The 21,925-nt window shown below is 41.8% G+C and overlaps 1 protein-coding gene across 1 annotated transcript; it reads right to left on the bottom strand.

The window, feature by feature from the left end:
* Nucleotides 1-6,303: 6,303 nt before the first annotated feature.
* Nucleotides 6,304-20,735, bottom strand: ETNPPL (ethanolamine-phosphate phospho-lyase). The gene is made up of 13 exons (XM_074823250.1): nt 20,649-20,735; nt 18,663-18,781; nt 18,348-18,507; nt 17,362-17,436; nt 15,509-15,602; nt 14,445-14,561; nt 12,681-12,763; nt 11,932-12,157; nt 10,904-11,058; nt 10,057-10,146; nt 9,715-9,845; nt 8,786-8,853; nt 6,304-7,909 (listed from the first exon to the last, which is right to left on the bottom strand). The coding sequence occupies exons 1-13, from the start codon at nt 20,702-20,704 to the stop codon at nt 7,778-7,780; spliced, it is 1,506 nt and encodes a 501-aa protein (XP_074679351.1). The 5' UTR covers nt 20,705-20,735; the 3' UTR covers nt 6,304-7,777.
* Between the last annotated feature and the right edge of the window lie 1,190 nt (nt 20,736-21,925).

Consider the following 21,925-nt stretch of genomic DNA (forward strand, 5'->3'; position numbering starts at 1 on the left):
GCTTCCTTGGTTTTTTTCCCCCGTTTGCCTCTTGCTTAAAACAACCTGGTGCCCATGGGCTGGAATGTGTCACCACTTTCTCCCCATGAGATCTGCTCTTCATGCTTATGGTTCAGTTGCCACAAACGTCCCCTCTTGAGCAGCCTGCTGTAAGCTGTGTTCATCAGGAGCCAAAAGCAATGTTTTCTTTGCAAGGAGATATTGCAAATGAAGTGGTATTTGTTTAGAGAAGGCAAAAAATACAGCAATAGAAAATGCAGGTGTGACTGGCAGACCATTCTGCAAAAATGAACTCTGTATTTGGGCAATACTTTGGGTTGTTTCTTGTGTAAGTATAAAGCACTTAATTGAATAAAAACCAGTCTGGAAAAACAGGAAAGAAAGAATAGACTGTCTTGAAGTAATTCACCATTCAGCAAGCACAGAGGGGTTGTTACCGGACATGCCAGAGCTGCTACCTTTGACTTTCAGTCCCCTAGCAATTGGCCAAGGAGCCTGCCTTGAAACAAGGCAGGAGGGCAGTCTGTGAATGGACCAAGAGAAAGGAGAAGAGGGAAGCTAGTTGTGCCACTTCTCTCCAGCTACTTTTTTGGGGTGTATGAGAGGAAAAATGAACAGAGTGATGATTTTCTTCTAGGCAATTTTGAAGACAGTAGGTCTATTGGTCAATACTCCTGTAGGCCCTGTAGTTTTCCTTCTGAATGCTGAAAAAGAGATGTTTTGTTTTCAGAAAGCTAGGTAATCTGTGTGCACCGCTGGTCTCAGACATCTGAGCAGCAGGATTGTGGGTGTCTGAACTGTGTGCAACCCACAGCATCAGTGCAGGTGGAGAGGCTGATGGTCCCTAGCTCAGCCCCAGAGCAGAGCAGCTCTGCCTCAGGAAAGCTCAAGCCCATGAAGGCTGACACCTAAGATACCATGCTGCCAGGTTTCAGCAAGGTGGCTAGCCCTGTCCTGAGAACAGCACATAAGGTCGCAAAGTGGTTGTAGCTTTTGACAATTTTCCTGTGTGTACTGTTGAAGAAGCCTGGCTATCTTTGTTTACAGTCATTCTCTAGTCATTTAATGTTTCAAGGGTCTCTAAGGCATTTTTGGTTGCAAGGTTTTCCTCAGGAGCTCATTTCTGACTATTAAACTTACAGGGAAACCAGGTTAGTGCATATAACGTGTTCTGGTGCAAAGATTTATTTACTCAATTTGAAGAATAGCATGCAATGAAGTCCTGAGCTTGTAGGTGAGATATTTTTTTTTGTTAATATGGTCTAGTTTGTCAACCACACTTTTAAAGCTCTAAATTTTTCAGAATTTGTACTTAGATGGTGTTTTCTTTCTTTGCTAGCAGTGGCCTACAGATACCTTACTGCCTTTTCCTTTTCCTTGCTGCTTTTGGAAATATCTTTGCCCATGACAGCAGTACGCTGAAGTATCCTTAAAGGGTTTACCTGCAATTACCATTCTTCACCTATGCCCCCCCTTCATAAACTTGATTTTGTTCATCTCAAAAATATGTCAAATGGTGATTCCCTCTGTTTCACATTACATTTATTGAACATAAAGACATTGCCTCACAGATAAATTGTATGCATGTTTCTATATGTGTTTGTTCATGTATAAAAAGATATATAGAGAGATATACACACCCCCCATATGCATAATGTACATGCACACATATTATTTATAGAAGAAATCCCTGTATAAACAGCTGCTATTTGTTCTTCTAGACTGTTCTGCAATGTGAAATAGCAAGTTTATACAGAACGCGGTATAGTCAGTAGCTGGCAAACCTTTGAGGGACAAGGAGGAAGAAGATGTTTGGTAACTTTATGAATTCCGGCAGACAAAATAAAGTGAACAGAAAATATATCTGGAGGTGGATACCCAGCAGCACCTGAAGGTTTATGCTGCTTTGGCTGTACTATGGGAGGAGGGAATGTTTGCAATACAAAGTGGTCTCTTAGCAGTCTTTCCAGTGTGCCCCATCCTCCTGCTCTCAAATCCAAACCGGGGGAAGATTTATAGTGTAGGTTAGGTGTGGTAAAAAGAGAACAGGACTCTTGTTGGGATGCAGGGAATAAGTAAATAGGGGCATGAAGGAGAAGTCTTTTGAACTTTGTATGAAGCCACATGCATTTGTGGGCAAATATTTTCATACAGTGCTCACAGGTAACTCTCCCACCTCTCTTGTGAATCAGGAAGTAGTTTAACACACTTTAGACAAAAGAGTGCAGATGCAGTCCTTACTTGTAGATATTTGTTATATTTATACATCTATGTCAGAAAATATCTTTTTTACATCAGATCTAGCTTACAATGGAACTCATTATTTTTTTCACTGAAGTTTCACCACCTGTAACAGTGTATTAATTTAGCTGTGAGTTAAGAGAGCAGCATTAAATGCTGATTACTTTTGTGTAGATGCTTAAGTTGGAAGGGAATCTGGTCCTGTCTCACAGAGACCTGTAGGTCTCATGTATACTATAATGCTGTTCTTCAAAGGTGAATGTGCAAAATAAGTCTGTTCTTATAGTCTAATTTATTTATGATTTGTATGATCTGTGTCTTGCCTAATAGTAGGATAAAGCTAATTTAATTGAGAGCTGATTATAAGTACTGTGAACAGAAATCTTTGTTCTCAAGAGCAAGCTACTGGAGCGTGTTAGCAGTGCATTTTCCAGATGAACTCTTTTTGTGCCTTATTTTGTGACTAGAATGAAGAAACTAAGGAATGGAGACCAAAAGCTCTCTTTTTGCTTAAAAAAAGTGCACCATGCTGGCTGAAAATGTATTTACAGATCTTTAAGCTTCCTGGGAGATACTAGCCAGGCTTGCTTCCCTGTTCTCTGGTTGTGTCTCTTCATTGCTTCATGATATTTCACAAAATCAGTCTCTGACTTTGTACTCTACATTGTAGGGCTTTATTTCCTGATAAAACCACATGCAAGTAGGGAATAAAATGACGTAACTGCAAATAATTGAGCTAACTGTACTTTGTGACTTGCAGTCCTACATAATCAGGATTATGCCTGATAAAGTGATTAACCTTTACAAACCATAACAAAGGTTATTACAGCTGCTTTTATACATAGAAGTAAATAGAGACATAAAGATGTTAAGTCACTTGCTGAGCTATGGAATGAATCAATAGCTAAACTGAAGCCGGGAATCCTTTTCCAGGCTTTCATGCAACCACAAGACTTTCTGCCTTGTCAATTATTAAAGACTTCTAGCAACCTTCAGGGTCGTGCCAAAACATATTTCTTCATGTTCTTCTCCTTCCACTTCCTTTAATTTTTTTTTTATTCCATATTGCTGTAAATGTATGTTATTGTGATACTGGAGCAGTGTTTACCCTAACACACATGAATGGCTGTGAGCAGAGGTGGGAGAGACTGGAGGCTGTTTGGTGCAAATTAATCTTGAGCTGTGAAGCTCAATGAAGGCTTTAACCTTTTGGTGCTTTGTGTCTAGGATCTTCATTTAGGCCCAAATTTGTTTTCTTATGAAATAGCAACATGAAGAGTCCTCCTGTGTAGACTTCTCTCTCATGGCCTTTGTAAGATACCCTGCATCTCTGGAAGTTGAAGCCTACAGAGACGACATGACACAGTTCAGTCACACCACAAGTCAGTGGGAAATGCAGAAACATAACTTGTCTCTTCTAATTTAGCTTTTCTGCTGAACCACAGGCACCAACAAAATCAAATGTTCCAGGTGGGAAAATACAAATGCGTATGGGTAGCAGAGATAGGGAAATCCTGTCACAGTCATTTGGCCTTGTCTTTCCTTGCATAATCCTTCTGCCAGAGCTTGGCTGGCAACAGCACAGGCCAGGTCCAGGTTGAAAAGGGACACTACTAGAGCACCTGCTCAAGTCATGACTGAGAAACCTGGAGAATTAAAATAACCTTTCTGCTGCTATGAGCTAATTTGCTTCGCCTTGCAAGCATTAGTCGCTTGTTTTTTCTAAATTATTATATTAAATGGAGAAAAAAAACCACAAGGTAGATCAAACGTACTTATATACGAATCTGTTTACATGCATATACACAGTACATAACCGTACAATATAATGAATACCCTTTACTTGACATCCCAGTTTCTTGCTTTGTCTTCTCTAGTGTATTATTGAATAAAGCTTCTCTAACATTTTCTGGTTTTTCACCTCTCAGCTTAGAGTATCTGCAGCACTGGGAACTTACTATTCAAGAGATGCCTATACAAATTCTTGTGTCCCATTTCGCAAGAGATATTTAAATAGTCTTCTCCACATAGAAATATTTTTCTGATGGGTATTTTTGACTTCTTTTTCTAGGCTCTATTTTTTGCATGTTGGTGCTGAAAGATGTGGTTTTTAGATGAAGGTGTCCCAGGCCCAGTCAGATATTTGACCCAGATTTCTACCATATTAAAAATGAAATTTTGTCTCTGCTTTATGATGTTTTTGGGCTTTTTTTGAACAGAAATTTCTTGTACATTGCAACAACACACGTAAAATAAGTGTTTCACACTTGTCCCTTGATCCCCTTCATTCATCTCCCTTTTTTTACCAGTTATCATCAGAGCTTGCTTCTTCTGGGTGTGTCCGTAAGGACTTTTCCCCTCTGGACTTTGGTGTGTTAGGACTGTCTGTTAGTTTGTAACCATCAAGCTTAATAGCTGTGAAGATTATACATGCATTATCTGGTAAGACTGTGTTGTATGTCTAAAAAACCATACATCGAAAAACAACAGAAAAATATAAAACTCCTGCATAATTCTTCTACTCAGTGTATTCCCATTGCAATGTTTATTGGAGCTAAGGCGGAGGCTTTTTTCCCCAGATGTGGACATGCTGCATGCTCTGTTTCTCTGGCAGTTCAGTAGCAACTTTTGACCCTGATTCTTCTTTCCAGAATAGTGCTAAGGCATAGCTTTCTGACCCCACACAGGTTCAGTCCTGCTTGCTTTTATGTAGGAGAATTAACAGGCAGTGGGTTCAGACTCTCACAGTATCACTCATCAGCATTTGCAGCAAGCACCGTCCTTCCTTTTACCTTTGTTCTAACCAGTCTGTTTGTTTAAAAGTCTTAAACTATAAAATATAAAAGTGATTGAAACTGTGGTAAACTATGAGAATGCAATGAAATTAACTTGATACAGTTTCCAGTAGGATGGTGAGCTAGAGTGAAGATAGAAGTAACTAACTTCAGTATTTGATGCCCACTTGGGATGGAGTCCTGCCTTTCCCTCACCCCACTGTGTGTTCCTCCTGCTACATGTCCTGTGCAGGCTCAGGACTCTTCCATGAGCCTGTTCATTAGACTTGCAGAAAACTGATGGGGGAAAAAAGCATGGTCTTCTTTCTTTCTGCAACTTTTGGTGAGTTGAAGTGGCTTATGGAGGTGTCTGATGAATGTAAGGGCTATGCTGGAGGTTAAATCATATGGCTAAACCCATGAATTGCACAGCCAGGACAGGTGAGGTAGAAAGAGGAAAAAGGGAAACAGAGTTAGAAAGGGGAGAAAGCCTTGCCTGTTCAGTGGAGGGATGTGATAGCCTCTCTTGTTTAAAGAAAATAGAAGACTTAGTTGTTCTAGGTAACGCACACCTTGCATAATGAGCAGAATCCAAAGGTAGAGAGCATCCTGACTTGTGAAGCAGAAACTGGGTGAAAAACTAGTAAATTGGAGCAACGGTTGTTCCATGTATTTCAAGCATGTGCAGAAGCAAGACACAGGTAGGGTACAGGCCCCTTCTGTTTATGAAGTTGTAATCTTCACCTCCCCTCAGATTTATGCTGATTGGATTTTTTTTTCCTAGTTCTTTTTGACATGATTTTGAAAATTATATATTAATGACCTGCCACAACAGTCAGTGCCATAGTATAGACTAGTGGGCTGTGTGCCTTGAGCTTAACCCTTCCAATAAATCGCACAAGCATTTGCTTGCTGGGCAGTGCATGCTGCTGCTGCTGCACGCGGCAGATGAGGTATAATGTAAGTACAGGGAGTAACCTAAACCATGTCTTTGGACACATACCAAATTAGGTTGACTTAGGCCTTTGTGTAGTTTCATGTTGGAAAAGACCTGTAGCACCCTTCTTGGTTCAGGGTTAGTAGGATCTGAACTGTGGCAGCTGAGATAACATCTGGCTTGGAGGGTAAGAGTTGCCAACATGTAGGGCCTCAGGGAAACACAGCCTAGCCAGTTCTGCTTCAGTATGGAGACAATCGCCAGCCAAATCTGAAGTTACTCCCCTCATCAAATAGGTGCTACTGAAGAATAAAATTAAACCAAAAAACCTCCTTATGGAGGACATCATAATTACAAATAAGAGATTTATTATCAAAGAATTATTCAAAGATTGTGAAACAGAAAATAAGTCAGCTTGAGGATGTTGGAAAACATTACACTGGTAACACCAATAGTAATATAGCAAATTGTGGAAAAAATGAAATTAGATAAGGTGCTCAATTTTCAGTCATATCAGTAGGGTCATTAGCAGCAATTACAAAACAGCAGAACTTAGGGTATTAAAATTGAAGAGGAAATAAATTTTGTCTTTTTTTTTCCTGAAGTACATACCATTTTTAAAGCCCTCAGTGTCTTCCATAGCATGGAGTTGCACATGTATTAAAAAAGAGAAGCAGAGCTTGTGTGCTCTCATTGAAATTTAACACTGACAAGGAGGCAAGTCAGGCTAAAGTATCTGCAGCCCAGGTAGGCAGTGGCTGCAAAATGATTGCATGCATGTTTTATGCAGTGGTCCTCTCATTTTAATAATCAAACATTAACATAACAACTTATGTGTCAGGATCCCATGCAACTGGTATGCGACTCTTCACCACCACTAGCAAAAAGTAATAGCACTGTTACAACAGGATCAAGCAGTAATTCCCACAATTGTTAAAACAACTAAAATCCATGGGAATGAAAGCTGGGCTGTCCCTGGAAACTTCATTTTGAGAGGCCTTCAGGTTAAATTCAATCAATCAGTGTGTCTGAAATGATATATACTCTACTTGCATATTTTTTGGACTGAGAGGGTTCAATATATAAACTTTTGGAAAAAAAAAATCATAAAATCTTACTCTATATAAATAGTTATCTATAAAAGTTGCCTTATCTATAGAAAATTAGGGTCCAGATTCTTCATTTTCTTTGAACATAAAGTGAGAATGCCCTGCATAAACATTGTGTCTCTACACACACAGTGGTAGATTCTTGGTAGAGCGTCGTTGACGTTAACAAAGCTACACCAATTTACATCAGCTGGGAATGTGGTCCATAGGACCTAAGTTATGCTGGAAGATACTAATGATTTCTCTCTCAAGCATTGTTTTGTGAATTCAGCCATTAAAACATGGGAAGTAATTAACATCTCAATATTACATATTGAAATTTAAAATATTGTAAAAATAGCATGTTAAGCGTATAATTTTAAACTTAATAGGATTGGCATTTGCTTGTATTGTGGTTAAGCAATTCAGATTCTGTGTAATACAGATAAATCCACAGATTTCACTGAGTTTGTGTACCTATGTCAAGCCTGCCATCAGCACCAAGGTATTTGTGTATCACTTGTCCGTTCTGTCACATCTAGATTTCAAGCCACATGGTACAGTTCTCATGTATCTGAAAAGATATTTTAAACTCCTACAGAAGCTAATAGGAATTCAGTCAGTTTGTGGAAGGTAGGGCTAGGCTTCAAACAAATCCTAGGACTTGGACTATTGCACTCTTCACCTCAAAAGCAAGCCAGACACAAATTCAAAGTGAATGAGGAAACTTTCCCTCTTCATGTTCTTATTCCTTTACTTGGCAGTGAACACTTTTTAGAATAAAGCCCATTTTCTTGTCTGCAGGCAGCTCCATTCATATGGCCAATGCTTTCATTTGCACCTTCTGGTTGAGAACTCCCTTCAGTTGTCTGAAACAGAAATGAAATGTCAGTGAAGGCACGTGCATGTCTTCCAACAGGCAGCCATTGGACTTTGTTCCCATTAGGTAGCTCTGCCTGACTCTCCTCTTCTAGTGGCACAACTTCTTAGCATTGAAAGAAATTGAAACGAATGTGTACAAATGTCTGTAAGAGGAGGCTTGCACCCCAAATCTAGTATAATCTAAATGGCAAATAATCCACAGGGCATCTGCCTACATCCCTAGACAGCTGAGCTATTGCCTTCCCACCATATTCACAGCATCACTGGAAAACTCACCAAGGGTGAAAGCTCAGAAAGCTCAGCAAGCTTTCCTATAACACAGTGGGTGACATGTTTTTAAGGGTGTGAGAAATTATATATGATTTATCCAAAGCTAAGGCTGCAACCTAAGAAGTCCTAATTTGGATGCATGTCAGCCATTCATACTCAAAGAGCTATGGTGGAAAAGAAATCCTTGGAACTCTCTGAAAACTTGGAGACCTTCCAGGCTGAAGTCTTGCTTAGAAAGTCAAATATCCATCAATAGCATGCAATACCTAAAACTGGTAAAACTGTTGACTGCTGAGCTCATAATTTTGTGCAGCCCAAAGTCTGGTTGGTCTTGTTTGTACGCAAGGCAGACAAGGTGAGGGGCTTGTCTATAATGTTTCTTCTTGTAGTTCTGTATTACTCAGCTTTTTTTTAGATTTGTCCCAGTAACACAGTCTTCTCAGGTTTCTAGTAGTAACTTACTTTCTGAGCTCAGTTTCAAGGCACAGAACCACTCACACCACCAAAAATGAAGGCATGCGCTACTAAAATAATTTATACTTGCTTTGCCAAACACCTATCTGAGTAAGAGTTTAAAAAAATTCAGAACATACTTTTATTTTACATTGTGCATTTGTAGATGCATTATTTTCTGTCTTCATTCCAGTTGCCTCTTCCATTTCTAAAAAAAGTAATAAAATCATTAAATTAAAAAGAACCATGGGTAAGTAAACTTACAGTCAATTTAACAGCTGGCTGAAGTAACGAAATACCTAATCAGCTATTCCTCTGGGCATTTATCACACAGAAGAATAACTAAAGAATGATGAATACTTCCTAAAACAATTTTCTAAGGCAATGTAATTAATGTATCAGGACTGTGTAGTTTGGGGGTGTTTAGAGAAAAGAACGAAATTAGCAGCTTGACTGCAGCATGAGGGTTCAGACAGACCTTTCAGACTTGAATTCTGTCTTTGTCTAGCAGGTTCGTGCTAGTCTAGCTCCAGTTATAATCTCAGGAGATGGGAGTGTTCAATGAAGAATGGGCTTGGAGAGTCTTTATGCTAATAGTATACCTGACGTTATTTATGTCCCCAGGTAGAAGATAAATAGAGCCTGAAAACCTTCAGGCTAAATTTGAGTGAGACAATCATGTTTCCAGCTTTTTTGGAAGAAAAAAAAAAAGGTAGAGCACATTATGGAAAGTTTCACCAATGTTTCAGCAGTGTCTTTCAGGCCTGTGCTGAATTAATATATTTGCTCCTTAATATATAGCATATGTGACCAGAAATTAAGAGTAACACTGAGTCTGTGAGAGATTTTGCCTAAAAGTTTGGATAAAGTACATATGGGGCTTTTTATTTATTTATAATAATAACTGACATTAAGAACAGCAGTTTGGACAAGTGGTAAGAAATGTAATTGATTACTTTCTCTTGTATGTAATAGCCTAGATTATGGTGGCTGGTGTTTCTAACAGAAACTTTGTTCATCTGGAAATGAACAAAGAAGAGTGTTCCTTTGAGCACTAAAGCACGCATACCTGTGAGAAGTGCATCAATTGTCTCCACTACATGTTTTGCATCTTCCATTGTGAAACACATTGGTGGTTTGAATTTTAGTATATTTCTGTGGGGTCCATCTGCACTAAGAAGAATTTGATGCTCTTTCAGCCTGTGGAAAGAGGAAACATCTATGTTAGGCACAGGTATAAAACTATATTGTGTCCTGTCAGACCCTTCAGGCTGAGTTTGATTTTGAAACTTTTATTTTTCTAGTACTATATTATCAAAAGCTACACAAATTTAAACTGAAATTAATGACTAACTGTTGGGGAATATTAGGAAGGTCTGATCACTGCACATAGTCTTTAAAAACCATTTACTTGTAAATAAGATGAAGGGCTTCAGCTGTGGCTGGTGTTCGCTTTTGTTGATCTTTCACCAGATCCACTCCAACAAACAATCCAACACCCCTGGAGTAGAGGAAAAAAAATACAGACAAATCAAATATCGTGTCAGTAACCCAAGCCTGCTGCAAATGCAAAACCTGTTTCTAACAACTGCAATTCCCTTCCCTGGGGTGCAAGTGGCCAAGGAGCAGGAAAGAGAAGAGACTTTCTCTTTGGTCATCTTTTGGCACTGGCTACTTCAGATGATCAAGTGCAATTAAATAAATTTATCCAGAAATATCTGTTATCTGGCTCATTAAGACTACGTGGCCAGTTAAGACTGATAGAATAATTTTCTCTCTCTCTTATCCTGCAAAGCTCAAGCCAGGGAGCTGTGGAAGACAAATAACCAAAAATAAGAACTAAAACCACCCCACAACCCAAGCCCCCTCCCCAAAAACCTGAAGGCAGTTACCATGGTAGTAACATAAGAAGAGGAAAACCCACACTAACATCTCTGAATGAAAGGGACCAGAGATTTGAATAAGATCTCCATCATCCCAACAGTGTGCTGACAACTGGGCTATTGCATGTCAATGGCTCTTTCTCCTACTTTCTCTCAGAGCTTTTCTAGGGGCTACACTTATACCTAACTAAGCAGATGGATGGACAACTTTTTAAAAAAATATATTGCCTTACAGTATCAGTTTTGGGTAGTCCATTTTATAAAAGAGGTGTAGTATAATTATGACATAATGTTTCTGTGTTCCCCTCACCCCAAACTTGTTGATTTTTCTAGCACAGTTATTTTTCTTCTCTGACATTGCTGTAAGGCACCCACCTGATATCTCCCACTAAGGGATGTTTCTCCTTTTGCTCAGCCAGCAACTCCAGGAGATAATTTCCTACACGTGTAGCATTTCCTTGGAGATCTTCTTTTTCTATTACCTCCAGCACAGCCAAACCAATAGCACAAGACACCGGATTGCCTCCAAACTGATAGTAAAGACAAATAAGAAACCAAAACCTGTCACAAACATTCATCTGTGGTTATCCTTGTAGGTTTCAGTTGCCCTCTCCTGCTTGGCATGCCATCAGGAAAGCTTGAAGAGGTGAGGATTTTGTGCCATGCAGACTGTGGAGCACTGTCCCCCACACTTTGGGCAATGTAAGAGGCCCAAGGAAGGGAGTCCCTCTTCCTCCACTTCAGGTTTCAGTAATTTGAAGATTTCACAGCTGAAGCATTCAAGCTGCTCTCATGGTTTGCTGATTGCATGTGCAGGAAAAATGCTCCTGTGAAGAGCAGTGAGTGATAGATCTGATATTTTTTGATCCGGAGCATATAAACTCCATTGAAAACAGGGGGATTCATGGTAGCTGGGAAGAAGGCTTAGCCACAGGAGCAGAAATGGGACTCTGTAACCAAGAAGAAAGCTGCTCCTCTGTGGCATGGATGCAGCTCAAATGTTTCCTGGTAAAGGGCTATTGCTTTGTTAGGTGACAACTGCAGAGCAAGGTCTGCCAGGGCATGAGCCCCACCAGCACAGAGCCTATCTTCAAAAATGAAATTTTACATGGTCAACATTTCAGAGGGGGGAGAGAGAAGGAAGAATTTATCTATATGGATGTGAGCTGAGATGCATGACTTGCCAGAGAGCTAGTTCTGGTCCATATTAAGATATACCACTTGGTACAGAGCATATTTCAAAGCCTCTCCACTTGCTTTTAGATATTAGACTGTGGTTGACTCGAGCTCTTAGTAATGTGATGCAGTGATGGATGCAAATGTTAGCTGAATCACCTGAACAACTTCTAACTGCTAAATGCAGACCAAAAGAAAAAAAAGAAAACATTCTCCTACAAACTTACTGTATTGAAATACTCCAGTCCAGAGGCACCAAAACTTTCAGCGATTTCCCTTGTTGTGACCACACAAGACATAGGGTGGCCATTGCCAATGGGCTTTCCCATGGTGACAATGTCAGGCACAAAATCTTTGCCTTGCAGCTGGAATGCCCAAAAATGCTTCCCAACTCTGCCAAAGCCAACCTGGACCTCATCAGCTATGAACACTCCACCCACTGCACGCACGTACCTGAAAACAAATAGAATAGCTTGAATGACTAGTGCTGCAGTACATGCTCGTGTATGCAACCTAGGACAAGGGAGTTGGTATTACAGAAATTCTCCAGTGTGAGACCAGGTTAGGAAAAAAAGGAAGAACATGGCTGTTGAAACACAGCTACAGCTATTTCAATGGATAACATTTTTAGTTGACTAAATGTTAAGAAAAAAAATCTGATGTTCTGATGCAAAATAGGGGTATTATAATGGTACTGCAGGGTTATATTTATGATGGTTCAGCTTCATCTTCCATCCAACTTATGTACTGAGGATTAAAGATAGAAAAGGAAAGACATTATCCAGCTAAAAACAAGTAGTCAGCTGATGTTCCATAAAAAATAGAAGTGGAATCATACTCTTCAAAAAGTAGAAAGGAACCACAGGTATCCAAGAAGAAGAGAAGGTGATAACTGAATTGATTGGATAAGCCCATAGTGAAAATCTGTTTCTCTGGTTAATTTTCCAGTTATGCCCTTTTGAAGTGATGTACGTACTCTGCCACTTTCTGGAAATAGCCCACAGGTGGAATTACTTGGCCTCCACAGCTCTGCATGGATTCGGCTATGAAGGCAGCAATCTACAAAAAACAAACTCAGGTGAGAGCTGTGTTCATCTACTTGGCCTTTGCACAAACATCTAACAGTCTAGAAATAAACATTTAAATGTGTGCCTTAATTTAATCACGCAATGGGTTGGAGAACTGAGGGCTCTTGAGAACAGATATGGCTAAATAATTTATTCAGTTTGTAATCTGGGGTGCCCAAATCTGCAGTAGCCAGGGCCGCCTTTGTAACCTGATGGGAATACAAGGATCTCTGTTAAGCCCTAGTCCTACAGCTGTGGAAGTAGAAGACTTACTGGTGTCAGTGGACATTGCACCAGGCTCCTGGGAGCTCTGTAAATTTATTTACAAAATTCAATTTACAGGAGATACACAACAGTGTTTGCCATTTTCCCCCAGAGGTTAATGAAACTTGCTTAATGCCAAGGCTCTTCAGTAACAGGTATATGTGGTGATCAGCCTTTTTGTTCAATCCTGAACACCAAGTAGAGGTGGGTAGAATCTGAACTGAAAGATGACCTGGGGCTACGCTTTGGGCACCCCTACCTAATGCAAATAACTACACAAGTAAAATGTCAGCATGAGGCACTTGACAAAAGAGGAGAAAAATTCTACAGGTGAAATAATTCCAGTTGCTAGGAATGAAAAAGAAAGTTATTTCAAGTCAGGAAGGTTAAGAGCAGCAGATCAGATACACTGGAACATCAAAATTTGTTTCTTGTCAACAGCAGAGGTCTACGCAGCAGAGATACAATATTACCCCAAAGTCTCAGCATTAGTCTGCTATTTAAGGGATTGCATCCCCACACCACTTGTCAACCCCTCCCTGAGCATCAAGAGGTCTCTCTGGGCTGGCGCAGTCTTCCTGGAAACAAGGCCGAGCAGTAACGTGTAAAGAACCGTACACTATATTTGAAGAGGCATGCTACGGCCAAAGAGTACGAAGCTTCCCATAGCATGTGAGGCTTAGCCTTTAGCACAACTTGTCCTGCCACAGGTCTATGTCACCAAAACCTAAGAAATATGCAAAAAAAAGGAAACAAGGGAAGAAAAAAACAAAACTATCCGTTAGTAGAGAATAAAAAAAAGTTGATGAAGAAACTAAAAGAAGAGTGATGTAAGTCCATTGGGCTAGAAGGGCACATGTTGTTCCAACTTCCACTGGGACTTCAGTGGGCTTTGGATCAAGCCCTGCATGCCTCAAACCACTAATGCCATCATACAAAACATTAACACACATTTTAGGTAAACCTGTTCAGAAATTGTCTGTTTTTATCAAGGTCATATTGTATATGATTGAAAGGTTCACCTTTTTAGATGACTCCAAAGTTATTGTAAGCTACTAGCCTCAGGAATGTATTATCAAGATTTTATCTAGCTTATTTTCTCCATGTCCTGGAGATTTTTATATATCCTTGATAGAATTTTGATGTAGTTTCTCAGCTGACTTCAAAGCTTTCCCTAAAATATTTCAATCTACTGATTCAATGCATAAAATAGGAAAGGAAACTGCTTTGGCTATATTTGCTTATTTACAGCTGTATTATTGATCCTTTCATTGATGCCTAGAAAAATGAAGGGCAGGAGGAAGCAAGTGAAACTGAGTAAATAAATACATCCTTAGTTGCCCGTTTCATGCCCCCATGTCACACTTAATAGATGAAGCCTCAGCATTTCTAGAGCACAAACCACACACCTTGCGTCCATTCTTCTGCATTTCTTCAATAATCTTTTTCACATCTTCAGCATAAGCACTTGCTGGATCTGGGTGATCTTCCCTATATTTTCCTCTGTAGATATCTGGAGAAGGAGCCTGAAAAGACCAATTTTTTTTTTTTTTTTAAAGCACATCCTTCTGTGGAACATTTACTTTCTTTTCTATTACTCTGCATTTTTGTCTTTCCACACAGGTAATAGGAGTTAGTACAGCCTGAATTTCTGCATGGAATTGCAAAAATGCTTACAAGAGCTTAAACTCAATCCAGCCCTGTGATGTGTTCAACATTACTGCATGCAACTGTTGAAAGAGCCATCATCTACCTCATCCACCTTTCAAGACTGTCTGTCCCTCCTCTCCCCAAGACACAATACTGAGTCCTCATCTTATTTCAGATTCTTGCAGAAAGATCCATTTCTGCAACTGGAGAATGGGGTTTTCCAGCATTTCACCTCCCTTCCAGCGTCCTGGTCATGGTACAAATCTGTATGACCTTCAAGCTTCTACAGTGTTGGGAGAGGTTCAGTAAACAAAAGCAGTGGTATAAAAAGGTGGATACTACTTTGGCAGTGTGGAGGTCTAGATAGGAAAGACCTGCTTGGTGTACATCTCTGGGCTGAGAATAATTTTGTCTTTAAGACTGAAAATCAAACAGTATTCCCGCTCATGACCTCTATACCCAGATCTCTCTGAACCTGTGGGGTCTGCCTTTCCAGTTTTTGGGAGTATACTCAGAAGTCCTGCATATCTTTAACCAAACCAACACAGCAGATACTGGCTAATTTCTTCAAAATGTGTAACTATACAGTGCAGTGCCTCAGGAAACTTGTAGCACTATGGAGGAAACCAGCCTCAGAGCTGAATAGCCTCTTAGAAATCCAAAAGCAAACAATTTTGTTGTATTTAGCCCACTGAGAAACAGCCAAGTATATGTATTCTAGCATCAGCAAAACAAAATGAAAGTATATTTACACCAGAAGCGGGTAATTCAATATGCTGCATAACAGGCATAGAAATGACAAGAAGCAAAAAACCACACTTACCACATGCACAAACTCCTTCTTGCTGTCCTTTCCCAGCTGATTAAATTTATAGGGACTGATGTCAATCAGAGATGTAACATGGCCATGGTAAGCACTGTATGAGTGTTAAATATCGAAGTCACTTTTCACCAAATGTATAGAAGAGCTAAATTTACAACGGTGCCCATAAATAATCCAGAATAAGCAACTGTATCCGCAACACAGTAGCACTGTTTGTGAAGGGATCTTGATTTAATTTACTCAGTCTTTCTCTCAAAGGCAATATGAAATTGCTGTTGATTTTAATTCACTAGCAGGACTGGAACCGAGAGAGCTTTTTCTTGCATAAAATCAAGTGCCAGCATGGGGATGGACCAAGACGATGTCCCCTGGACTGCACCGCCTCTAAGGTGGCTGCCCTAGCAGCCTTACCTAGCAGTTGAAAGGTGGGTCCAGCTCCCTCATTTCCAACCTGTGGGCCCCACTCTGGCCAACTCAGGCTTTGCAAGCTAGACCCCAACACCATTGCAAAGACCCTCAAGAGTGGGCATTGCATCGGCAGGTGAATGTAGCAGCAGCACACTGGTACCTTCCCTGAAGGCCCTACAGGCTAGAATGTTTGGCAGAAGCCACTTTCAGGATAAGGACGAATATTGTTTGAATGTAAAATCTTTATATTGAAGGGTATGTTAAAGCTGGTTACTACTGGGGCCAATTTGATTTAGAAATGAGGAAACAGATCCTTTTGAACCTAAAGCATGTAGCAGCTTCATTCAGGGATTAAACATTTTTGTTCAGCCATAAACTTGAAGCAAAGGGAACCTCAAACCAAATCAAAGACATGTCACAATCTCATAGTAGCACACACATCAGGTAGAGAGGATGTTTTTTAACTCTTTTGTCTTCTTTACACCTTTCTACTAGCCAGACAACAAAATCTGCCAATGGACACAAAGAAAGGACAGAAATCCCACCCTGACTGGGATGGCAGCTACGGCAAAAGCCTACAGAGCCTTGGGACTTGGGCAAAGAAATACCCTGTGGTGTTCAGGAAGACAAGATGTTGCAGTGAAACAGTGACAGAGCCAGTTCCATCCTCAGACTCTCCTGATGGAAGCTGCTCTCAGTGGCTCCAGATCTTGGCCACATGAGTCAGAGGGCTAAGGGGGATCTGAAACACAGCTGAGTCAAACAAGCTCTATGCTGTTCAGATATAGACACATGCTCTTGCAGTTGCTCTGGCTGGAGTTTCTAATCACAACCTGAGAAGAAGATCCAGCCCTACAGCAGCATAACCAACTTTACACTGCACCTAGGGTACGGAAACCCAGACGTGGTCAGCCACCTTCCCTGTGGCTCACAGCCCTCTCAGTGCCTCCTGATTTTGGAGCTGCTTGGTTTTGTGTGTGTACTTGTGTTCACTGAAAGAGAGCTGAGCATCAGTGCAGCATGGTTGCAGAGCTACAGGATCTTTCTTCTTGACCACTGAATATTTATTTGTACATGTCCAGCAGAGCGTGACAAACAGAAAGCCCTTTTCCAGAGCAGCCCAGTGGCCAGACCACTTACTGATATTGAAAAGCAACATTCAAGTCTCTGGCCTGAATTGCTTTGGCAGTCTCTGTGGGAAATGCCCTGTAACAGGTGATTGACCTTCTGGGGTGACTGACAAGCTTATTTTTTAGAGATCTTCAAAACTTGTGTTTATCCAAATGGGGAAAAGGGATTTCCTGACCTGTTCTAGTATGAAAGCAACAAAGCTTTTCTTTCAGCAGGCAGTGGAGTACGAACAGCAGGGGGTTGCTGCAAAGCCATTTCTGAAGTAATGGCAGGAGTTGCTGGCTGCTTTCACATAAGCTACTCTGTATACTTACTTCTCAAGGGTGATCACATCTTGGTGCCCATGGTACTGCCGAGCCAGTCGTAAAGCAAGATCATTTGCTTCAGACCTGCAGAAGAATATACAGCCGCAAAATAGTGAGGAAGCACTTCCAATTAAAATGGTATTCTGACACAGAAGAGGAGGCACAGCAGGCTCTGTTACTATACAGATTACAACGCTAAGGTTGAGACTGTAAATGCCATGTAAGAGGGCAAAGAAAAAACAGCTCTTTGTATAAACAGCAAACAAAGAGATGCTTTCTTTCCCTCCCCCAGTTTGCTTGTAGACATTTACCTCCTCTTGGTATAAACGAGACTGCTTTGCAGCTGAGAGTGCAATGCAGCCACAAACTCTCAAAAGGCAACAGTGCACCAGCCCGTCTTCCACCCTCCATGACAGCTCTGTCCTCTCCGGTGCTTGCACCATCAGGCAGCAGAGAAGTCAGATCTGACACCAGGCTAAAGACTCAAACTTTCAGCCTGATCCGTAGCAGCCCCTCTGCTCACACGTCCCTGCAGGTTGCCCATTCTGGCAATGTAACTGATCACAGACTAAACGAACCACCTAAAGAAGACTACTTGTTTCCAAGGTCATATGTCAATTTACAGATAGCTTTCACTACTCTGTATATAACATTCATCAATTTGCTTTTCTTGCTTCCCGCCCCCCCCCCCCCTTTTTTTTTGCATAGCATTCAGCAGACCAGTTTTATGTTTTGGTTCTCTTGCATTGAGCCATCACACTAAATATGACAGCTGCAAATAGGAAGGATCCTTCAATCAGTACTGGAAATATTTTTGTTGCTTATTACTAAGTCCTACTCAGTGACATTTAGACCAAGCTGTTCTCAGTGTCCATCTCAAACAGGTCATAATATATATAACATATATTATATATAACATATATGATATATAACATATATGATATATAACATATATAATAAATAGTCATAATGGGGAAAAAAATATTCAGACATACCCAGAGTTAACAAAATAGCAAACAGAGAGTTTCTCGGGCAGAGTGGCTGTAAGACGCTGTGCGTACTGAACAAGGTTGTCATGAAGGAACCGGGAATTTGTATTGAGCAGTTCCATCTGTTTTGTTGCAGCCTTTATCACATATGGATGACTGTGGCCAACTAAAGAAGAAAATAATTAGTTATTACTAGCAAGCAGTCAGTTATTGAACCACACAAGGAGATTCAGAGAAGCACTGCCAACATCATCACTTGGAAAAAGTGTGTTTTGTTAGAAATGAAGGAATAGCTGCAGTGTTACAAATTAAACTGCTTACCATGTGCAACGTTGTTGATACAGTCTAAGTATTTTTCTCCTTTCTCATCAAACATGTATTGGCCCTGGGCACGCACTATCTTCAGAGGGTCCTTGGCAAAGAAAACTTTGCAGGAAGGCCTAAAAAAAAAATAAAAATAAAATAACACCATTTTAGTTTTCTCAGTTGTTCCCCCTTCTTTGAGCATTGAGGGGGTTGATCTTTTGCAGTCCTGGAGACAGCTGCCTTCTTCTGCAAAGAGTTTGTGAGTGGCTCAGATGGTGGTCAAGCGGGGCTCTTGCCAAAATTAAAAACAGCCCCTGTGCGCCTCCCTAGGCTCAGTGGGAACAGAAGTAGGTCTTTAATAAGGGCATTTTCAAAGCATGACTCTGTCTGCAAGTGGTTTCACAGGAGCACCATGACTGCAAGTCGTTCTAGGTCCTTATATGTCCTTCTGCGTTTCTAGGCTGTAGCTCTATTTGTTTACATGCCTTATGAACATGTATAGCCAATTCACTCGCTGGGAACAAGACTAAGTTGTTAAGCACTGTTTTACACTATAGCCAAAAATTCATTACGCAATGGATGACTGTACCGTATAGAGGTCACATTCAAGAACAACACACTAATTAATGTCTTGCAGGCTTTATTTTCAGAGGTGCTGAGTAGGTCCTAAAAATCTCATTATCTCATCCTGACAGCTTTGGATAAAAACTTTAAAAGCAGCTTTTTAGAAGCTCCTAAATCATACTGACTTCCAACAAAACTCCTTGTAAATTATCCAAAAGTACCCTTTAAATGCTCTTTCTCTTCCCCACCCCACCCCCCCCCCCCCCCCTTGGAGAACATGCCAGCTATGTAATTATGTTACATGATATTACTGAGCAGAAGGGAAGTCTTCTGAGTGATGTTTATATGGCCTTGGATAAACCCAATCATTTTCAGGTAACTCAGAGAGTTATTGTCAGTTATATTGAGATTACGCACATGTAAATCCTAAATGTAAATCCTAGAAAGTGAAGTAATTTACTTTCCTTCTCACAATTTCTAGCCCCGTTGCACAGATCTTTTCTGACATCTTTCGCTATTCCTCTGGTACTCTTTAAACGCAGTGCACATCATCATCGTGATGGGCTATTTCTTGACTACAGTTTTTTCTTCTATAATGTGTCAGTCCATTCTGTGAAAGTTTCTTTTTGCTCGCCCAGCACAGCCCAATCCTATAATCCTTGCACAGGCAAGAGTGCCTTAACACAGAGCTGGCCCTTAAAGGGAGGCTGATGTGCCTGCTTTATGAGGCCATGACTTTTATGAACCTTTAGTGAGCTTTTTATATATGTCACACATTTAGGATGCAATCAGCAAATAGCCAGAGCAGGTTTTAACAATCTGGACTTATTTTTCACTTGGCGACACCTATTGAAGAAAGAATTAAAGCTGCATGTTCTGGAGGAACTAATATTTCAATATAATGGGATCAGATACGTGCACAGCCAGGACTATTGCTCAGGTCACAACTGTCGGCAGCCTTCCTGCATTTCCCCCCAGTTACACTCAGCTTAAGAGATCTCCACTTCATTTAACAGAGACGTCTATTTTTCAGGAGCATGCTGTTTATTCAACCTAAAAAACCCCCCTGCAGAGCCACGTTTTAGGCATACACCTGGGTACCACATTCTGCTGGCTTGCTTTAATCTGTTAAAAAAGCGAACGGCGCTTGGTGTGCTGTGTTTCAATGACTGCATCCCCCCGCCCGCCGCGGGAATTAGAAGTGGCCCAAAGATTTGGCAAACTGAAGGGCTGGATGGTCATGTCCATCCCACTCCCCCAGCCCCCACCTCCGGGGGGCCGGAGTGGCTGCCCAGCGCTGTCAGCCCTCGGGCAGCGCCGAGCGGGCCCGGCCGGGCGCTGTCACCGCCGGGGGGGCCGGGGCAGACGCCGGAGACCTTCCTCCTCCTCCCTCCCTCCCTCCCTCTCCTCCGCCTCCCGCCCGGCTGCCGCCCCTACCCGATGTGCTTCCTCCGCAGGGCGAGGGTCTCTGCCTTGCTATAGAGCTCCTCCATCCCGCCGGCACGGCACGGCACGGCACGGCACGGCACGGCACGGCACGGCACGGCACGGCGCACCCGGGGGCTCCCCGCCTCTTATGCCGGCGCCGGCCCCCGCCAAACCCCTCCTCCCTGCCTCTGCCTCCCTCCCGCCTTCCCCGGCGGGACGGCCCGGCCCCCCCCCCCCCCCCCCCCCGATTTTTCGGTTTTTCCTTTTGGGCCATTCGTGTGTACTACTCAGCTAAAGCTCAGCCGCGGGTTGCCTCCGCGCTTTTGAGTTTTTCTATCGACGCAAAACGGCGCAAACTTGCAAAACAAGCGACTCGCTGTGGAGGGCCAGCGGGAGAGCCCGGTGGCCACCCAGCTCCCAGCGGCGAGCCTGCCATGCCTGCGGTTGCTCGCCTTTCGTCGGTGATTCTGGCGGCCAAAGTACTTCTGCTACTGACATCCTCGTGGGGGGCACCAAGCAGTTGACTTAATCAAAATTAGGGTCATAATTCGAGGACCTTCACAGCTCCTTATCTCACCGAACCTGTTTGTAAGTGTAGGCTGAGATGTACACTTGCATACATCCATCAAAGCCTGTATCTGTATTTCTTGTAAAGCAGGGCAAATTAGTAAGAGCTATTGTTTCCTATGTTTCTGTATACATAAGTAGGAAAGGGCTCTAGCCCTGGTGCTCTGATGCATTGGTACACCCTTTTTCAGTCTAGGCAAGACCTAAGTGTAACTGGTCCTATGGTCTCTTTCTAACCACAGCACCAATGTAGAACTGATTTACTTGAATGTGACATTTCTTCATGGTTACCCTTGAAAACCATCGCACTGGATATCAAAGCCCATAAGAAAAAGAGGGGACGATTCTGTGGGGAAGAAGGGCAGAATTCACGTCAAGAGGCATCGCATTTCCCAACAGCAAAGCTGCCGGTGGAGCACCTCACCTTTACCTTCTCCCTGCCACAGATGCACTCTCTCCCCGGCTGGAGGCTGCTCCTTGAGCTGCATGGGTAGACAGCCGCAAAACCTGCGCCCACGTCCTCGCTACCCTGTCTGTAGCTCAGCTGTGCCACCTGCAGCGCTATGTTTGGAAGAGTTTTCAGAGAGCATATGTAAAGCCACACAATTTCCTGTGCTGATGATACTTGTCTTTTCTAGATCAGTATCCAGTAAGTTGTCCCAAATTTTGCAGATGGAAGAAACACACCTCCTGATTTTTACATTTTTTATATCTCTGCC

Source organism: Strix aluco, chromosome 4, assembly GCF_031877795.1.
Source record: "Strix aluco isolate bStrAlu1 chromosome 4, bStrAlu1.hap1, whole genome shotgun sequence".
NCBI classification, from domain to species: Eukaryota; Metazoa; Chordata; class Aves; order Strigiformes; family Strigidae; genus Strix; species Strix aluco.